This window comes from Lepidochelys olivacea, assembly GCF_965140295.1.
Source record: "Lepidochelys olivacea isolate rLepOli2 genome assembly, chromosome: 4".
Taxonomy (NCBI): domain Eukaryota; kingdom Metazoa; phylum Chordata; order Testudines; family Cheloniidae; genus Lepidochelys; species Lepidochelys olivacea.
The window spans coordinates 60167705-60188745 of NC_140414.1; the positions used below are offsets into that span (position 1 = coordinate 60167705).

General features: G+C 46.0%; 1 protein-coding gene across 3 annotated transcripts in view; it reads right to left on the reverse strand.

Annotated features, from left to right (window-relative positions):
• FREM3 (FRAS1 related extracellular matrix 3) overlaps window positions 1-19976 on the reverse strand; it is a 142823-nt gene extending 122847 nt beyond the window's left edge. For 2 of the 3 annotated variants that reach the window (XM_084627540.1, XM_084627539.1), the window contains exons 1-2: window positions 14655-19976; window positions 12221-12310 (exon numbers count right to left, since the gene is read on the reverse strand). In XM_084627540.1, the coding sequence (XP_084483666.1) occupies window positions 12221-12310; window positions 14655-19782 (5218 nt within the window). In that variant the 5' untranslated portion in view covers window positions 19783-19976. The remainder of the gene's footprint in view (window positions 1-12220; window positions 12311-14654) is intronic. The other variant, XM_084627541.1, reaches the window with a different exon arrangement.
• Between the last annotated feature and the right edge of the window lie 1065 nt (window positions 19977-21041).

A 21041-nucleotide genomic window follows, 5' to 3' on the forward strand; every position in this document is an offset into this window, starting at 1 on the left:
CTTTCGGGCTGCGAAATGCACCCGCCACTTTCCAAAGACTTGTAGATGGTCTCCTAGCGGGATTAGGAGAATATGCAGTCGCCTACCTTGACGATGTGGCCATATTTTCGGATTCCTGGGCAGACCACCTGGAACATCTACAAAAAGTCCTTGAGCGCATAAGGGAGGCAGGACTAACTGTTAAGGCTAAGAAGTGTCAAATAGGCCTAAACAGAGTGACTTACCTTGGACACCAGGTGGGTCAAGGAACTATCAGCCCCCTACAGGCCAAAGTGGATGCTATCCAAAAGTGGCCTGTCCCAAAGTCAAAGAAACAGGTTCAATCCTTCTTAGGCTTGGCCGGTTATTACAGACGATTTGTACCGCACTACAGCCAAATCGCTGCCCCACTGACAGACCTAACCAAAAAGAAACAGCCAAATGCTGTTCAGTGGACCGGAAAGTGTCAGAAGGCCTTTAACAAGCTTAAAGCGACACTCATGTCTGACCCTGTACTAAGGGCCCCAGACTTTGACAAACCGTTCCTAGTAACCACAGATGCATCCGAGCGTGGTGTGGGAGCAGTTTTAATGCAGAAAGGACCTGATCAAGAATTCCACCCTGTAGTGTTTCTCAGCAAAAAACTGTCTGAGAGGGAAAGCAACTGGTCAGTCACTGAAAAAGAATGTTATGCCATTGTCTACGCTCTGGAAAAGCTACGCCCATATGTTTGGGGACGGCGTTTCCACCTGCAAACCGACCATGCTGCACTAAAGTGGCTTCACACCATCAAAGAAACTAACAGAAAACTTCTTCGGTGGAGTTTAGCTCTCCAAGATTTTGATTTCGACATCCAACACATCTCAGGAGCTTCTAACAAAGTGGCTGATGCACTCTCCCGTGAAAGTTTCCCAGAATCAACTGGTTAAAATCGTCCTTGAGATGTGGAAAATATTGTTAGTCTTTATGTACTTGGTAGTATATTTAGAGATGCATGTGTCTTATTAACTCTGTTTTCCTAGAGCTCCAGGAAGAAATCCCAGCCAGTGTTTCACCCTAGCTGAGATTTGGGGGGCGTGTCATAAATATAAAGGGAAGGGTAAACCCCTTTGAAATCCCTCCTGGCCAGGGGAAAGCTCCTCTCACCTGTAAAGGGTTAAGAAGCTAAAGGTAACCTCGCTGGCACCTGACCAAAATGACCAATGAGGAGACAAGATACTTTCAAAAGCTGGGAGGAGGGAGAGAAACAAAGGGTTTGTGTGTCTGTCTGTAGTCGTCTTGGCCGGGGACAGAACAGGAATGGAGTCTTAGAACTTTTAGTAAGTAATCTAGCTAGGTATGTGTTAGATTATGATTTCTTTAAATGGCTGAGAAAAGAATTGTGCTGAATAGAATAACTATTTCTGTCTGTGTATCTTTTTTGTAACTTAAGGTTTTGCCTAGAGGGGTTCTCTATGTTTTTGAATCTAATTACCCTGTAAGATATATACCATCCTGATTTTACAGGGGGGATTTCTTTATTTCTATTTACTTCTATTTTTTATTAAAAGTCTTCTTGTAAAACACTGAATGCTTTTTCATTGTTCTCAGATCCAAGGGTTTGGGTCTGTGGTCACCTATGCAAATTGGTGAGGCTTTTTATCCAACATTTCCCAGGAAAGGGGGAGTGCAAGTGTTGGGAGGATTGTTCATTGTTCTTAAGATCCAAGGGTCTGGGTCTGTAGTCACCTAGGCAAATTGGTGAGGCTTTTTACCAAACCTTGTCCAGGAAGTGGGGTGCAAGGTTTTGGGAAGTATTTTGGGGGGAAGGACGCGTCCAAACAGCTCTTCCCCAGTAACCAGTATTAGTTTGGTGGTGGTAGCGGCCATTCCAAGGATAACGGGGGTAATATTTGTTACCTTGGGGAAGTTTTGACCTAAGCTGGTAAAGATAAGCTTAGGAGGTTTTTCATGCAGGTCCCCACATCTGTACCCTAGAGTTCAGAGTGGGGGAGGAACCTTGACACCTTCAGCATCAGTTAACTCTCCTTACTCTTTTTGCTACAGTAATTGAAAAGAGGTCTCCAGGGCAGCAACGATAGTGGATGTCAAAAGGTTAAGGGTACTAATAACTATAAAAAGAAAAGGTGAAGCCTCCAGGTGGTAGAGAGTTATTTATACATAGCATCGCTGAACATAAAAGAACCTGGAGAGGTATTGTTTGGTGCCCACTACTCCATCTACTGTGCTTTGCATGAAGAGCATCAGGAAAAATAATGACTTCTTCAGTATTTAAATGTCAGCATAGAGTAAAGTCAACAATAATAGGCTCAGAGTATATTGCAAATCATTACATATTGTTTCTTTGAACAAACATAATATTATGACACTGCCTCACTCAGATTTAAAAGTACATTTTATAAATACGAACCATACCTCCTTTTGTGGGTTTAATTTTTGCCAACATCTGTGCCTGTAAAATGACCCATGGACATAAATCTGAATACTTGGGCATTTAACTGCACAATCTGTGGTGTAATCAGTTGATTATAGGAGCTAGTACTCAGATTTTCACCGACAACTCAGTAGTGGGTACAGTTTGTGCAGGTAAAAGGGATACCCCACCGTTTTGAAAATTTGGTCCTGAGTCAGTCATACTCTCTTATGCATGCACACCACCAATAAACTTACCCAGTAACTCCCCTAATTGGCAAATCATACTTATGTTGCAGATCAAAACAACTCACATTTGTAATTAGTGTATTAAAGAGAGCTTTCTTTCCCCCATAAATTAAATTATGTGATTTAAAGGGAACACCATCAACTTAAAAGATCACACTTCTGTCTCAATTACTTTTGCTTCTTATTGGTACAAGTAACTTCTAACATTATTGCAAGCCAAAGTGACTGGACAGAAAATTATTTTCCCTCTAATTTTCCGTTTGCTTATTTTCTGCATTGGACAGCTGCTACTCATTGATATGATACCCTCTTAATTGACAATGGTCATGTAGTTTTTCCTGAAGTTACGGCAGTCATGTTAGCATACAAAAAACCCAGATAATAGATAACTTCAGCCACTTTCATTTATAAATACACACAGCTACATTTTAATTTACTCCCACAGTACAACTGCCTTAATCAGACACCAGCTTTCTTATTCCATTTTATTTATATAAAGTAATATCCCATAGTACATTTATGGCCTAGTAATTTATCTAATAGGACTGCTCAGTTTAGCAGAGACTAGAAGTATTGCTGATGAAATGTCTAAAAACAGGCTCCCAGTTAAACAGACCTCCTTGTGTCCCCTGGTCGATAAGTAATGAAAGTCACCATCTGTTCACTGTGTGTGGTTCCCTCTCTCCCAGGTTTTCTAATCATTTTGCAGTTAGCCAAGTTAGTCATGCCATGGCCAGTGAAGGACTCACATATTCATCAACTGACAGCAAAATAAGACTTCTGGAAGAAAAGTAGGTGGCACTTCATAGCACCTTCTCCTGCATACTAAGTGCAATGTTAGCAAAAGGAAACAAGAAATACATCTCCAACCTGTCATAAATGACTAGACCTATGTGTTGTTTAACGGCATCAGTTACATGGCATTACAAAATGGGCTAGAAAATAATTGGCTCGAGAAATATATTTTCTTTTTTGCCAATTTCTTCCCAGCTGGCTTATGTTCAACTTTTTTCTTTCATCAAAGGGAGTACAGTCCAAAGGTCATTTGCAGGCTCTCATAGCTTTGTCTATTGACTACTCTATTGGCTCCTAAAAGGGAAGATCCTTCCAGCTGTAATGTTGCCAAGGATACAAAGTGCCAGCTATGAAGTATGGCTTAGTGTATTCGTTGCTTATGAAGCAGAGGCCTTCCAGTTCCTTGAAAATCAATGTGACTAAAGCTGAATGAAATAATTTACTCACCCATCTTAAACCAAAAAGGAAATTGGTTTCATTCAGACTACGAAGGCTGTACACTTCCAAGCTGCCTACTATTCTATCTTTGTTTGTAAACATAAGACAAATTCTTCCCAGATATAATTCCACTAAAATCAGTTGAGTTATATCAGGGTTGAAATTGTTCCAATATTTTAAATTATTCTGACCTCCATAAAATGATGTAATGGTTCATAAATCAAGAAACAATAACAGAAGAGAAAACTGAAGATAATGCGCATAAAAATGAAATGTGATTGTGGTTTTACTAAAGATTTGTACTGAAATTGGGTGAGGAAATATAATAGGTACAACTAGGGACTACTAGTTCCATCATTAACAGGAAATGTACTGAACTGAACTGCCTTATTCACTCAGGGTGCAGATACTTTCATAACAGTAACTCATTTCTCAAGTATGCACCTACCTGCACTCTGATTGGCTGTGGGCAATTATTAGCCAGAGCACAGAGATTTGCATAATAAGGGTATGGGTATTTTTAATTACTTATAGTGATTAAGTAAATTGCACTACTGTGGTTGACCACTAGAAATGTCTGTGTAGACCTTCTGGGTTGATTTCTGACTGGAAATCCTCCAAGGCCCAAGGAGAGCTAACCACAAAGAGCTTCTCCATTTTTTCCATCCCACTTCAATCCCACAAGCCACAATGCCCTGATCTCCTAGCTAGTTTCCACAGTGTCTGGAGACCAACAGGGAAGAATCAAAGCTTCTGCTCCACCCATCCCATTGTCAGATTGCTCCTATTCTGCAATATTTTTCCTGCATTATTCTCTGATAGAAAGATGCTTGCATTATTCAGCTATGTCAGGGATCGGTAACATTTGGCATGTGGACCGCCAGGATAAGCCCTCTGGTGGCCGGGCCGGTTTCTTTACCTGCTGGGTCCACAGGTTCAGCAGATCGCAGCTCCCACTGGCCGCAGTTCGCCGCTCCAGACCAATGGGGGCTGCCGGAAGCAGTGGCCAGCTCATCCCTCGGCCCGTGCCGCTTTCCATAGCCCCCATTGACCTGGAGCGGTGAACCACAGCCAGTGGGAGCCATGATCGGCCAAACCTGTGGACATGGCAGGTAAACAAACCGACCCAGCCCACCAGGGGGCTTACCCTGGAGGGCCAAACGTTGCTGATTGCTGTTCTATGTAGTGGAACAAGATAATGCTTGTCCAATGCTATTCCAGTATATGCAAGGAGGAAAGTTCCTATCAGATTCAGTCATCTTGTTTCGAAACCAAAAGAAATCCAGAAGTGATCATTAATCTTTGTACAATGGTGTCAGGATATCCTGGAAAGTAAGAATCTTGTCAGATTCACTCATCCAGCATCTGAATCAACATGATACTCAAACTAGAAGTAGGTGATAATCTATATCAGCCAATCTGCACTCACACTCATTATAGGACACTTTGGGACAAACATATATGGCCTCCTGCCAACCACCCACAGCTGTCAGCCTCCTATACCTACACCTCAGGAACCAGACCTGCTCCCATTGAAATTAGGTGCATACAGATTAATCCAAAGACCTTCCACTCTCATCAGTGGAGATTCTCCAGATTTACAATGGTGTAACAGAGAGCAGAATCTGGCCGATTGACACTTCTGCTATTTTATCAGGATCTGGCCCTTACTTACAGGTGGTCAGCAAAATCAAATCAAGATTTACAACTCCCAGATTAGCCCTTGGTACACCTATAAACAGAAGAGTGTATTTAAAGCACATTTTAATGTTAATTTACAGGATGTCTTCCTAATTTCTTAGGTCTCAGAAGTGTTTCCAACTGCCAGCTCCCACTATGGTCATCATGCCAGGATGCAAAATCTAACTGGGGCTTATTTGTTCGATGTTTGTACAACACCTAGCACAATGAGGTTACTCCCGATCTTGATTGGCACTTCCAGGTGCTATTGTAAAACAAAGAACAATAGTAATGCATTCTCTTTGGTGGCCTATCACTATGATGAAAAACAGCATTCATGCTGTCTACAGGATTAAGGTAAGTGACTGTTCCCTTCCCAGTATTCCATAGATGTCCTAAATCTTCTTTTCAAATAATGGACATGTAGTAAGAACCCTGGGATGAGTCCTGCATTCCTTACCTTGACAAAACTTTCATTGAAGTGAATGATAGTTTTAATAACTCCCTAAGGACTAAAGCCAAGATTTAAATAATTAAATAAATCAAAATCAGTGCCTATAAACAGGCCCCTGCATAAGTGGCCTGATTTTCAAAAGTGCTGTCACCTAACGATTCCCACTGAAGTGCTCAGCTCTTTTGAAAATCAGGCTGCTTATTAAGCTGCTATGTGAGGATTTAGAAGCCTAACTTGTAGGCACAGAATTTTGTAAAGCTTGGCTTTTAGATTATGGCCAGCTGACAATTTTAAAAAGCCATGAAATACTGCGGGAACCTGGGGAGGAGGGCAGGAATTAAGCTAAATTGCTATCAGTCTGCATGCTCCAATGCTGTTCGATGGTGAGTTTGCAAAGTACACAATGGGACATCACACTATGATGGAGTCTAGGACTGGGAAAGAACAACACTTCCCAGGCATATCAAAGGAGGAAAGCAGCAAAAATTTACATTACAAGTGTGCTGAAATGCCCCTAGCCTGCTTACGTGGGGCACTGAGTGCTCAGTCCAAAGCTCTCATTTTTTGTTTTTAAAAACACTCCTGGGTAAAGAATCTGTACACAAAGCTGTTCTCTTAACAGCAACAGGACAGCACCTTTGCTTTCCTTTTTGCAGTTTTGCTTTCAGACAAAAGTGAATGTAAAATAAGTGAGGGAGAACAAGTCCCCTGTGGGAAAACTTGTAGAAATGATCCTGAGAAAAAGCTCTTGTAGTTTCTTCCAAATTCTCTCATTGGAGCTGCAGATGGGATTTGCTCCCCTGCAAAAGTAGTACTGAGTTTGGCTTCCAAACCCCAGTGTCTCTGAATTTGCTCCAGGGCAGTGGCTCATTAATGTGTCTCCTGCAACTCTTTGCAGCACCTGGTATTAAAACACTGTGTGATTTAACTATTAATCAAAGTTATTAGCCACCCAGGATGCTTTTACTATGTTATTGACCAATTAAGTTATCAACCTGCACTAAGTTAACTTATTTGCTGTGAGAATATTTGAGAGAGAGAGAGAGAACTATATTAAATGAAACAATGAATTTACACTACTGTGGCTCTTCTGCGTAATGTTGATTGCTAATTTGGCTCCTGAACTACTGAGGTCTGAGTATCACTGCTCCAGGGCCTTCTGGCCTATGGCCTTAACTGTTTAAGTAAAATCATCCAATAAACTAGCTCTCCATAGGATTTCAGAAATGCCTGTATTTATTCAGTTGGGTAAGAAAAACAGACATTGTTGAGCAGGAGTCCTGCACGGAGGAGGCAGAATCCCTAAATTTGGCCCATCCTGAACAACATATTAGGTATCTCTAGAGAACAGGGTGAAAGAGAATATATCCTCCCCACTCAGGCTATGGAGCTATTCTGAGTCGGCTACGATAGCCTAATAGCTCATCCTTCCCCAATCTGAAAGTGCTTTGAATCTTGTTGCTTACACACGTTACCCCACCCACTCCCACCCATGCTGTGAATGTGACAGGCAAGGAATCCCTGCAGAGCTGGGCTCTGTTATAAAATGAGGTGCATATCTACTATGTAGCCTTCCTTTTGCCCAAAGCCATCGCCCAAAGTCCATCTCCATCCTGTACGTAGAATAGCCACACCATTTCCAATGCCATAGGGTGCTCCACAGCTGCAGAGGGATGGGCTGCAATTGCCCTGGCTTCATATGCTGCCTTTATTTTAGAAACTTGTTTTCAGCAAATAGAATGTAGCCCACCTTTTCAAAACACCACAGCATCACATTAAATTTCTCTAGCTTTCCACTAAGTAATTGATCAATATTAAAATCTAACCAGACACTTTTATAGCCACTAGCTTTTCATTACTTGCATTTGTTTTATCTTCCGACTTCATTCTAAAAATCCTTTGCCCTTCACACCCATCTTTCGGCTCATGAGACCATTTTGTTAAGCATCTTTTGACGTCTAAACAGAGAGCAACCCTGAAAGCCATTAAGAATGGAACTCTTTTATTGCACATTTATTGTAATTACAGAAACCTTTATAAAAGCAGCTCCTTTTCAAGCTTTGGATGCCAGATCTACCCAATAGGTTGTAATTCCTTCCTGCACTTTGTTAGACTTCATCCATCTGCTAAGTCATATAAACATACACCACCAACATACATGGCCCACATTCCCATAAGTCTCCTGGAGTAACTGGCTGGCAAACAGATTTGTTTTATTGCGATCAGCTTTCTTTTTTCCAACAGATGACCTTGTAAGGGTCTGTGTAATAAACTGTTGTGGGTAGAACACTGACATTTATGTCAGATTTCTGTTCTCTCATTTACACAGTGTGTCTTAATGAACTTTAAAGTGATACCAAAAATATCAGTGCGCTTTGGAATCACAGAACGTTAAAGTTGGATCCTCAGCAGAAACAACACGAATGAGGTAAATTCACATAATTTTAAGCAACAGTTTAGCCCTATATGTACAAATGTCCAAGCTACGGTTGCTGAAAGAGGAATAACTTAGAGCTTTAGTGAGGTTGAATTTTCATCTACAATGATATTTTAACACATTTCGATTTTAATAATATGAAGTATTTTTGAGTACTCTGAGGAGAAAGTACAAACTCTGCTCATGACCACTTGCCTTGGCTTTCCTGCTGTAAGTTAGGTCTTTTTCCCAAGCTCATTTATTTTATTTATTTATTTGTACATTTCCTACATTTTAAACTCTGTAAATCCCAGGTACAAGCTAAACACCAATTTTTATTGGAAGTCGCTAGAGAATACGTGATCTGTCTCCATGCAACAATGTACGGTTCAACTATTTTTGTATTAACACAACTGCACATTGTGACATTTGTCCTATTTGTAAATAACATGTTACTTCCATATGATATGATACAATAAATATGCAAAGTCATTCTTGTGACTCTATTTCTGTGTAACTATAAGCCCATGGACCCGATCTTGAAACCCCTAAACAAGGCTAGATTGTGGCTGGGTGTGACATGCAGTAACATCTCCCCACTGCTTAGCAGCTGCAGCTGCCTGAAGCTCAGTCAACAAACTCAGCTTTCCACGAATAGAGGTATGGCTAACTGGAGAGGGAAGGAGTGAGGAAAGAGGCACTCTGCATGGTACAATCCCCTTTCAAAGGCTCACAATTTACAAGGCCACTTGCACAGTGAACTACAACTGTAGGAAGCAACAGCAACTCCTCCTCTCTGGCTTTGACACACCAGAGGAGAGTCTGAACTAATGGCAGGTGGTAAAGGACATCAATGAGAAAAGAAAACGTTCCATCCACCGCTGCCTGTGCTAATGGGAAGGGTGGATATCAGGGTGCCTTTCAATGGCGAGCAGTGCAGCATACCAGCCTCGGCATGATCTGCAGCCCAAACTCCCCGCTGCTCGCTGGCTCTCCGAGGCAGCCCGTTTTCTCCTCTGGACAGGAAGAGGAGGTCCGAAGAATAAACGTGATCATTGGTCCAGAGTCTAATTTTGGACCAGTTTTAAACTGGCATAACTCTATTAACTACAGTGAAGTACACTGGCACAAGTGAGAACAGAATCAGTTCCATTTTTCAATAGACTACAGCGCTCACCATTCAAAAAGAGCACCATTTACCGGGCCGCTTTCCTTGTTTCCTATAATTAGAACAGGATATAACACACTGAACTAAAACAACATGGTGACAGTCATTGTACCAGAAACTAGATTTGATTTTGGGTCAACCATTTTGGAGAAAGTATTTTAATGCTATTACAGCCTTCGTTTAAGGACTGACAGCGAACACTCAAAAGGGGTGCATTTAAAAAAAAATGTAATTTTTATGGAATGTTACACTTAGGGCCTGATCCTGCAAACCATCCACACACAGAACTTCCATTAGCCTCATTACATTGAATCAGCCAGGAAGTTTGCAGCACTTATTATGAAAGCATATAATGATAGATGTTAATCAGTCTGCAAAATTCAATGGACAATTTCTGCTATGGTAATACCACAGAATGAATCTTCCTGTCTTCCCTCAACTAGGGCCCATATGCAGAACTCCTGTTAACTTCAATAAGAATTCAAAATGCAAAACACTTGCAGGATTGAGCCCTTGTTAAAACAAACAAGCAAAATACCCCAACTATTTCATTCATTTCATTTCGTTACTGCAAAAGGCAAAATAGTGCATGCATTACCAGTGTTCATAAGGTGAATAATGCCAAACTGACATCACTGAAAGCTGAAGTACTCAAAACAGATACCTGCACAGCAGATCCTTGACTGGTGTGCTTTGTCATAACTTCGTTTAAGTCGTTATAGCTATGACAATTCACATCATGTAAAGATGGCCCCAGCATAGGTGACAGCAGTACAAATTTAACCAGGCTGCCCTATCAGCAGCATACCAGTATCTCAGTCTTGATCTAGAGCACGGGTCGGCAAAGCAAAGCCAAAGACAGCATGCGAGCCAATTTTTAATGGCACGCTGCTGTCTGCTGCGGACCCCAGCAGACAGCAGTGTGCCACTAAAAATCCTGCCCGGCCCGCTCTTCTCCGCCCTCCCGCCCACCGCTCTCTCCTTGCAGGACAGGCAAGCATCCCCCTTCCCCCCGCCTCTTCCCCCAGTGTGCTGGGTTACTGCCACTCCTTCTCTCCCTCCCTGTGGCCAATCAGCTGACGGCCCTTGCTACAGAGGGGGAGAGGGAAAAGCGGAGCTGCAGCGCACTTGCGCTCTCTGCTCCGGAGACCTTGGGGAAGGGGGGTGGAATCAGGGCATATCCCCTCCAGCCCCCTGCCACTCAGGGCAGGTGGCTGGGAGCACCCCCACGACCCCAGCCCACATGCCCCAGCCCTCTGCCCTCACCCCTGCACCGCCCTCACACACTCCCAAGCCTCTGTCCTTACCCCTGCACCCCCCCACAACGCCAGCCCTGACTCCGGCACCCTACTCACACCCCCCCAGCCCCCTGCCCTGACTCTTGCATCCCCCACATCCTCACCTCCACCCTGAGCACCAAACGGGAGTTCCTGCACACACACGCACACACACACACACACAGTCCCACCTGCACCCCTTGCACCAAATGGGAGCTGCCCAGGTAAGAGGTCCACACCCAAACCTCCTGCCCCAACCCTGAGCCCCCTTCCTCATTCTAGCTCCTGGCCAGACTCTGCACCCCAACCCCCAGCCTGCTCCTTCACCCCCAGCCCTGTACTCAGTGCACTCCCGCCCTCATCTCAGTGCAGAGAGAGGAAGAGAATGGCTAGAACCAGGGAGAAGGTAGGTACCCACTCTATGTGGACAGGGCCGGGACCCCAGACCGGCAGCGGGGCTGAGTGAGCCATTCAGCCCACTGCTGGTCTGGGGTCCCGGCCGCCGGCACTGCTCAGCCCGCTGCCGGTCTGGGGTTCTGGCTGCCTGCCCCTTGCCAGCCGGGGTCCTGGCCGCAAGACCCGCTCAGCCCGCTGCCGGCCTAGGTGAACGGAACCCCAGGCTGGCAGCGGGTTGAGCGGGCTGGCAGCGTAAGATCAGCATTTTAATTTAATTTTAAATGAAGCTTCTTAAACATTTTGAAGACCTTGTTTACATACGACAATAGTTTAGTTATATAATATATAGACTTATAGAGAGAGACCTTCTAAAAAACGTTAAAATGTATTATTGGCATGCAAAACCTTAAATTAAAGTGAATAAATGAAGACTCGGCACACCACTTCTAAAAGGTTGCCGACCCCTGATCTAGAGGGACCACCTAGATGGTGTGCTGGCAATGTAGTGTTCAGTCTCCATGCTGATTCTGTTCTTGGTCTCTCTGCTGACACTATTAACAAGAGCCACCTATAGTAATATTAAGTTTTTGTAATGAGCATGGCTGATCACTAGGAACTAGACTAGAACCAACACTTTCCACTGAACAGCAATCATATGGTAACATCTTCTAGTTACTACTGAACTGTGAGAAGATTTGAATTAGCAACACCATGGTGAAAGATTTTGTAACTCATTAAGAACTTCTTACACCATTTAGTTTTCCTTAGCAATTTACATTAATTTTAACATTATATATTTAATAAGTGATTCATCCATTATCTCAGTATAAAACTGTATGCAAAACTCATGAACTTGCAGTAAAATAGAGTGAAGTATTTTATAATTCCAATATCAATACTATTCTGTTGCTGGATCTCATTTTAAGATATAGTATATATAAGAAGTATAACCTTACCATTGTCTTCAATAGAGAAGTAGATGATGTCACTGGTAGAACTATCGCCCTCTTTCAAGACATAGCTGATCTTCATTTCATCAATATCAGCTGATAAATGAAACATGCTAAGTGAATCACCACAGCATTTTACTGCAAAATATAACACTTACCAATAGATTTTGAACTTTAGTATTTTAATTTAGTAAACAATATTTGATAACATTCTCATAAATTACTAATTGTTTTTGAAGAATAATACTTTAACACTGTTCTTTGTCAAACAAAGAAAAAGCCAGTTTTAGAAGATGTATCACTTTAAATTGTATAAACAAGAACTCAAACTCTATTGCAGTAGCATTAGTTCCTACCATGGTCCTTGCTCTGCAGTTCAGCAGTAATTAACCTGATTATTAATTTAAAGCTAAAAAACTAACTTCTGTTTTGTTTTAATCTGTTCTTTAATATAGTATTTAAAAGTTTAAATTAATTGCAAATTCTAGTTTTCAGAAACCCTTCACCCATTATAATGAGAATGACTATGCTACACCTAAATTGTACATTGGGGAATAAAACTTGATCCCCATAGTTTTGTGCTTTAAAAAAAAACAAAATAAAAAAAACCCCAACAACCTGTACCACACAACTATTTCAAATGACTGGGTATCAGATGAAATAGTGTGGAAATTTTAATTAATTTTACTTTATAGTGACTATTTCTGAATTTACTAAAAGTCTGATTCAAAGCTCACTGAAGATCTTTTACTTTTGCTTCTTCACACACAAGAAATAAGTTGACAGTTTCAGTTTTAAGTGAACATTCTTTGTGCATCTTAAAGTACCCATTTCTTCATACCCAACTCAGCAATGCAAATGTCCTGGATCTAATGCTACCCTGCCATACATGGGTGTTAACTCCTGTGGACTTCAATAGCAGTGGTACCTGCTTGCCTCATGGTTGATTTCAGTACTTTTAGTTAAACTGAAATCCTAATTCTTTACAGGTGTGGAACATTTGCAGCTGAATTGTAAACAAATTTTACTACATTAGAGCTTGAAAGATTAACCGAAAGACTTTTAAGTAAAGTGATAATAAAGAACGAAAAATCTGAAATCATACAGATTTTCAACCTAATAGCTTTTTCTTCTTTCTCTAAATCCAGAAACAAAGGTGGCTGCCTTCCCCCTTTTACCTTTGTCCCTACTTTGTTCAGGAATCTACCCATGGGAGCTGGACCAGAGATCTAGGGTCAAAGCACTTCTGGGGCCAAATTAAGACTTGATTCTCCCCCATAAGAGATGAGTAACTCCACATTGCTATCAATGGGAATTACTTATGTCCTGTGACAGAACAATACACACCATCAGTAAATCTCCAGACATTTTCAGCCCATTTTTACAGATGGTGAAACCAAAGCAGAAACGTGGAATGACTTCTCATAACTTACACAGCAAGACAGGAATAGAGGCTAGGGCTACACTTTTCAAAAGTATTTACTTGATTTAGGCTCTGAAGTCCCAGTTTCAAATGTGATTTAGAGTGATTTAGGCACCCCTTTCAAGTCTCATTGAAAGTCAATAGGGCATGTGCTCCTAAATCACATAAAGACAGGTTTCAGAGTAACAGCCGTGTTAGTCTGTATTCGCAAAAAAAAAAGGAGTACTTGCGGCACCTTAGAGACTAACCAATTTAAGCATAAGCTTTCGTGAGCTACAGCTCACTTCATCGGATTCATACTGTGGAAAATATCGATGTTTTTATACACACAGACCATGGTGCCACAAGTACTCCTTTTCTTTTTTTGTAAATCACATAAAGTATGTCTACACAGCCTGTGGAAACAAACCAGCAGCAAGCCTCCCAGTCTGGGTCAACAGATTCGAGTTTGCAGGGTTCATGCTAGTGCTCTAAAAATAGCTGCGTTGACACCACATTGAAGTTGCAGCTCAGGTTCTGAAACCCACCACATCTCTAGGCTTTAGAGCTTGAGCTCCAGCCCAACCTGCAACTTCAAAGTGCTGGCTACACAGCTAGTTTTAGAGCACTAATGTAAGTCCCACAATCCCAAGTCTGTTAACCCAGGCTCACAGCACGGGCTGTGTAGAGAAACGCTCAGGTGCTTTTGAAAATATTACCCTGTGCCTCCTGATGCATTGTACCAGGACCTGACCACACGTTAGAGATGTTATCAAGTCTTGCAAGTAAGAAAGAGAACTTTAGGTTAAGTGTTGGCAGGTAAAACAAGCCTTTCAGCTTCCTTTTAAAATGTATTTATTTGTAATTTCAAGGCTACCCATGTACCTTGTAAATGGTTTAAGATCTTTAAGTTTTTGTCATTATTTTTAAAAGACAATCCAGTTTAACCTTAAATTACCTCACAGGTGAGCAAGTGAATTGTCTAAGGTATATTCATGGATCTAAAGGCTGTAAATGAATAAATCCATTATCACCAACCTTGTGTAAATGTGTAAATGCTCTCATTTCCAAGGCCAATATTCATGATGAATCCATGGTCTGGGCTATCTGTGATTTTGTACTTCAGCAGTTTGTGTGGGCTGTCTCGGTCTTCTGCCTTCAGTGACTTGCTGGTGATCAAGAAGCCCAAGTGTCCAGTCGGAAGGTTTCTCAGAGTCGGGGCACCTTTGTTCACCACTAACTGTGGCACCCCATTGTCCTGGGGATTGATCTGGATCTTCAACGTCTGGGGTTGATGAGTCTCCAGAATGGTGTCAGGGAAAATGTAAAAGTCTGTGTGGGTCCCATCAGTCATAGTGAACGAGAAGCTATCCTGGCTTGTTTCTGTACCATCATGTCTATAGCTGATCAGATTCTCATTCAAATCTAATTTGGTGAAGCTGGTCACAGGATAGCTGCTGTTATATAAAATCCAGCCATGGACAGGGACCTGGGTAACCGTGAAACGGAGCAAATGGTCAGGGGTGTCCTGATCTTCCACAGTCAACTCAAAGGGGGTAATCAGTTTGGTCTTCCCTTCCTCTACTACAAGGTCATGGATAGTCAGAATTGGCTTTTTATTGTCCACGTCTGTAATGGAGACTCTGAAGGTGCGGAAGACCGGATTATAGCCATCTGTCACTTCAAACTCGAAGCTGTCCATCTTCACCTCATCCTCTGCAGTGTGGATGTAGTAAATCTTATTGCCAGCTAGCTGGAGCTGAGAGAAGGAAGCAACAGGCACCCCAGGACTGTCTGAGCTCTCTAAGTGCCCTCGGCTAGGGGCCCGGGTGATGCCAAAGCGCAGGTTCTCATCAGGGCTGTTAATGTCACTAGTGCTGAGCAGGTCAGTTGTGAGCGTCACCTTCCCACCCTCTTTCAGAGTTACTCCTTTGTTAATCACCTCAGGAAAGACTATGTCAATGCCGCTGATGGTAATATAAAAGTATCTGTCTATCAAGGGGTTAATGCCATCAGTGACATCAAATTTAACCAGGTCACGGACCCCTTGTTGGCCAGTATGAGTATAACGGATAAAACCATAGTCTATATCATCCTGGGTGAAGTTCATGCCCACTGTAATATTGCTTAATGGCTCCCCGCGTCTGCTCACATGCTGCAGAAGACCCTGCCTGGGTGCCAAGCGGATGATGTAGGTGAGGTTCCTGTCTTCTGAATCTATGTCTGTGGCTTTAAGGTCTCTGTTCGTGATGACCTTAGACCCACCAATCTCTATCTCCAGCCCATCATTAATAGTCATCCGAGGGGTCTCATCATCCATAAGGATCACCATGATCAGCACTTTCTGTTCCACTGTGTGCTGGCCATCACTTAGCTGGACTTTGAAGCTGTCCTCTTTAATTTCGGAGTCATCATGCTCATAGACAATGCTGGAGGCCTCCTGGATCTCCTCCATTGTGAAGTTGCGGATAGGTATGGCACCAGTTGCCAGCTGCTGCACAATTTGCCCATGCTTGGGGGGAACACTGATGAAGAAGTGCAGGTGGTCTGGGGGAAGATCAGCATCAGAGCCATTGAGGATGGGCGTGTCAATAACCAGACTCATCCCCTCCAGCACCACAAACTCACGCACAGACAGCTCAGGCTTTTCATCATTGGTAGGGATGATGATAATGGGGAAGAAGTGGTGTGGGGAGACGTTGACGCCATCAGAGCAGCAGAAAGTGAATCTGTCCTCTAAGGGCTCCACCCCCTTGTGGATGCTCTGAACATAGCTGATATGTCCCAGGTGAACATCTTTGATGGAGAAGGTGCTAATGGCAGTGCCAGCCCTAGACTTTTCAGACCCCGGGGCTGGAGAGATGTTCTCCAGGTATCCAGAAGTGGACTGAACAGTGATGGTGCACAAAATGTCATCTATGGGAGTATCCACATCCTCCACATCCAGTTGCTGCTGGGCCAGGGCTTTCTTTCCTCCCTCTGAGACAATGAACAGCTCGGGCCCCACAATCACTTTAGGTGCAATGCTGTCCACAGGCAGCACAGTCACAGACACACATACCCCTTGCACCGTGCTGCCTCCCACCACCCACTCATGGGAGAGGTCAGAGATGGTCAGATTGAAAGAGTCATATCTCTTCTTCAGGCCAATCTCTCCACCAGTGTGAGCATAGACTATTGTCCCACTGATAAGGTCTTGCTGGGTGAATCTCTCCATGGGCACCCGATTTACCAGAATGTCACCCAGCTTGGGCGGATCCTTCACAAAGAAAGTCAGTGCCAGATCATCAGTATCTTCATCTGTGCCCTGGAGAAGGGAAGTAGTGATCTCAGTGACACCATTTTCTAGCACGTCAATAGAGGGTCCCAGCAGCCCATTACCACCAGGTAGAGTGATGCTAGGCCTTTCATCGTCCACTGGCTGCACAGTGATCCTAACAGTGATTGGCACATGGTGGATGCCATCACTCACTTCCAGTTGATAGAAGTCATTGGTGGACTCATCACCACTGTGCTGGTAGGATATACGCCCACTGGCAATATCATCTAGCAGGAAAGATTCCCCCTGGACCATCAGCCCCTCCAGGTAGCGCAGGTGGCCATGCTGGGGTGCCTGGTTTAAGATGAAGACAATTTGGTCTGTGTCCGTGTCCTGGTCAGTGGCATCCAACTGACTGGTGGTGAGAAGGAAGCTGCTCCCCTCGAGCACAGTGAAGCCCATGTTGGTGATCTGGGGTGGCTGGTTGTCCACTGGCTGCAGGAAGATTGTGAAGGTCCCTGGCACAGAGTTGCTTGCTGAGTCCTCTACACTGTAGTTAAATTGTACCACCCTTGGGGTGATACCCAGCTCCTGGTCAGGAGGCCGGTATGCCACCTTCTGATGGTTGACCTGGGCTTGGGTGAACTGAGTAATGGACACCAGAGGGTTGTCAGCCAGCACGATCTCTCCAGCCAGCAGAGGGTGGTTCTCATCTATGTCAGTTGGGGGTGTAAGCAGGGTGTATTTCAACTCGCTGTCATCTGTGTCCAGGTCAGTGTAGCACAGATAGCGCTTTCTGAATTGGGTCACCTGGTACTCCAAGACTGTCATCTGTAGGCTAGTGCCTGGGTATAGCTGTGGGGGCAAATTGTCTACTGGTTGCACTTTGACGGTGAATATTTGCTCCCCAGACTGGTTAGGGGGCTCATTGTCATCCTGGAGGCGGAACACAAACTGGTCTATCACAGGACTGGTGCTATGGGGTCCTGTGTGCCTGTAGAACAGCCTTCCATCCAGGATGTCCTGCTGCAGCCATTCACTCACCACCTTCTCATACACACCCTCACTTTCCACAAAGTGCCATGAGGAGGAAGCACCACCAGCCTCCTCCATGTCCTCTTCCCTCTCATAGGATGGTGGTGTCTCTGCCTGGCACAGGAGAAGCTCACCCAGGCAGTGGGAGTGTGAGGCGTGGGCAGACTCCTCAGGGTCCTTCTGAAGTATAAAGCGAATTGTCGACTCTTCAGAATCAATGTCAGTGGCGCTGAGAACGAAGGGTGAGATCTGGACAGCCTGGCGCTCTCTCAGCACCAGCCCAGTGTTGGCGTTGAGCAGGGGTGGCTGGTCATCAACAGGGGCGATGATGATGGGGAAAAGAAACTCCACCTGGTGCTGCCCGTCCTCCATGAGGAACACGGTGTTGTCACTGTAGCTGTGCTCACTGCCATCGTGCTGGTAAACTACCTGCCCAGCCTCCAGCTCGGCTGCTGTGAAGTACTCGCGGCCGGGTGGCGCGCCCAGTACCCTGAGCTCGCCATGTCGCAGGCCCCGTGTCACCCAGACCTTCACCTCGCTCAAGTTGTCCTCATCGCTTATCTCCAGAGTGCCAGACAGAGGCCTCGACTGCCCCTCAAAGAGCATGAGCTGGGGGCCAGCGGCTTGGCTGAAGGTAGCCACTGGGGCTAGCGTGTTCATGGGCTTCACCACCACCATGAAGGCAAAGGGCTGGGAAGAGGCGCCCTCAGGGTCCAGCACCTTCATTTCCATCTGGAAGATGCGCTCCTGGTCCGAGTCCACAGTGGGCGGCTGGTAGGCGATCTTCAGCTCCCTCAGCTCCCGCTGGGTGAAGGAGGTGAGGGGCCGGCCGGGCTCGTCGGTGCTGAGCAGGTAGCCCCGCAGCCGGAGATCCTCGCCTTCCCGCCCGCCGGGGCTGGGGCTGGGGCTGGGCCAGGGCGCGGTGAGGCTGAAGAGCAGCAGGTCCGGGGGGCTCTCCAGGTCCTCGGCCGCCAGCATGTCGGGGGTGAGGGCGGTGAGCACGAACTGACCCACCTCGGCCACCAGCAGCGCCGCGAAGCCCAGGGAGGGGGCCGTGTTGGCCGCGCCGCCCCGCAGCCGCACCGCCACCTGGAAGTACTCCGGCTCCGCGCCGGCCAGCAGCTCCACCCGCATGGGGATGGCGTCGCGGCGGGACCAGGGCTCGGCCGCCGTGTGCTGGTAGCGGATCCCCGCCCGCAGGAAGCGGCCGCACTCGCTGCTGTAGCCGGGGGGCAGCGGGCGCCCGTCGGAGTCCACCAGGCGCCCGTGGGCGGGCAGGGGGGCGCCGCCGTCCGACGGGGGCCGCGCGGTGAGGCGGCAGCGACCCTCGGGGAAGCCCAGCACGCTGGCGTCCAGGGGCGGGCTGAGCCCCAGCCGCGACTCCACCTCCAGCGGCAGGTGGCGGCGGAGCAGGCGCGGCGGCCGGGCCAGCACCTCCACCGGCAGCGCCAGGGGCAGGAGGCGCGGGCGGCGGGGCGAGCCCGAGCGCAGCTGGAGGCGCAGGCGGTAGCGGCCGGGGCGGGGGGCGCCGTAGTGGGTGTAGGTGACCTGGCCGGGGCCGAAGCGGCAGGGGAAGCGCCTGGGGGAGAGGGCGCCGGGGCGGGGCGGGCCCGGCTCTTCGCTCTCCAGCGCCGTCAGCTCGCACGTCTCCCCCGGCGGCACGCGGATCGCCAGGTCCCGCGCCGGGTCCAGCGCCACGGAGCGGCCGCAGGGCACCCGCAGCCCCCTGCCGGCCACCAGCAGCCCTCCGCCACCGAGTCCCGGGGGCAGGAGGAGAGGAAGCGGGTCCGGGTCCTGCTGCGCTTCTCGCCGCGCCGCCAGGCTGCACAGCAGCAGCCCGGCTAGCAGCACCAGGCAGTGATCACTAGCCATCGCCCCCTTTAGCCGGGGTGTCCTGCTCTGGGAGCCCGGCTGCTGCTGCACCGGCTGGGGCGGCTCCGCGGCAAGGTGCACTGGCCGCCTCCTCTTCTAGCAGCGGTGCGCCAGCGGTGCGCTCTGTTCTGCCCCAGCCGGCTGCAGGTACGAAAGAGAAGCGGGCGGCAGCTCCTAGCACCGCCCCGGCGCAGCCTGACACAGCTCACCCGGGGACCCAGCGCCAGCCCTACAGCCTAGAGGAGAAAGCAGCTCCTGCACAAACTAACCCAGCCCGCAGGAGACAGGAACCCTCCTGCTGGGCTCTGATTTTCCACTACAGGGACTCACTCGTCTCTTCTGGGACTGCAGTGACTTCAAGTGACTGGGGCTCTAGTCCCACCACAAATGGCTCTAGGTTAGTGTGTACCCCCCTAGGGCACAAAGACTTCAGTTTATTCTCTGATATACTAATCTCTCACCTCACATAAGATGGTTTGTTGTGAACTACAGCTTCCCCATGCTTCCTTGGATCAGCTTTCAGAGCCAGACTCTGCACTCTGTTTAAACGCAATGTCTCTACCTTTACACAGGTGTCATTAAGAACAGCATAGGGCTTTTCATCTCATCTCCTTCAATCAACTAACTATGTAACTGTACTATGATACAACTAATACTAAGCTCTTACATAAGAACCACAGCTGAAAATAATTAAGCTTGCTAAGTGCTGTCCAAATTGGGGAGAGTGACACTGGACCTGCTTCAAATCCCTTATTACCATAAACATCTTTCTCTGACTCTCCAACAGTGTTTAAGGAACAGGAGGGCATTCCAGACAGTTAAAAAAAAAAAAAACACACCTGGTACTATCAATGCCTTTCCATACAGCATGCTATACATCTGGAGAAAACATACTTGCCCCTTTCCTAGTTTAGTGTCAAGTTCCATGGTGTGTATATTAAGAAGTGAAGTTTTGAGCCTACTTTGGAAAATTTCTGTTGCCGTTGAGTCACTATCTAGTTCTGCTAAACAAACACTAGCAAATCCACATGAGACAAGGCTGAGATTTTCAAACTATGGCATTAGGGAGGGAAGAGGAAGGCTTGAAAAACCAATTTACTGAATGGCTACTCTTACAGAGACAAGAAGGATCTTACCCAAACATATGCAACCATCATGACAAACTACTGTAACGGCCTTTTCTGTAAATATTGGTACGCAAATTACATTCATCGTAGTCTTTTTTTAAAATAACAAAAATCAAAAGCAAACATGCATTT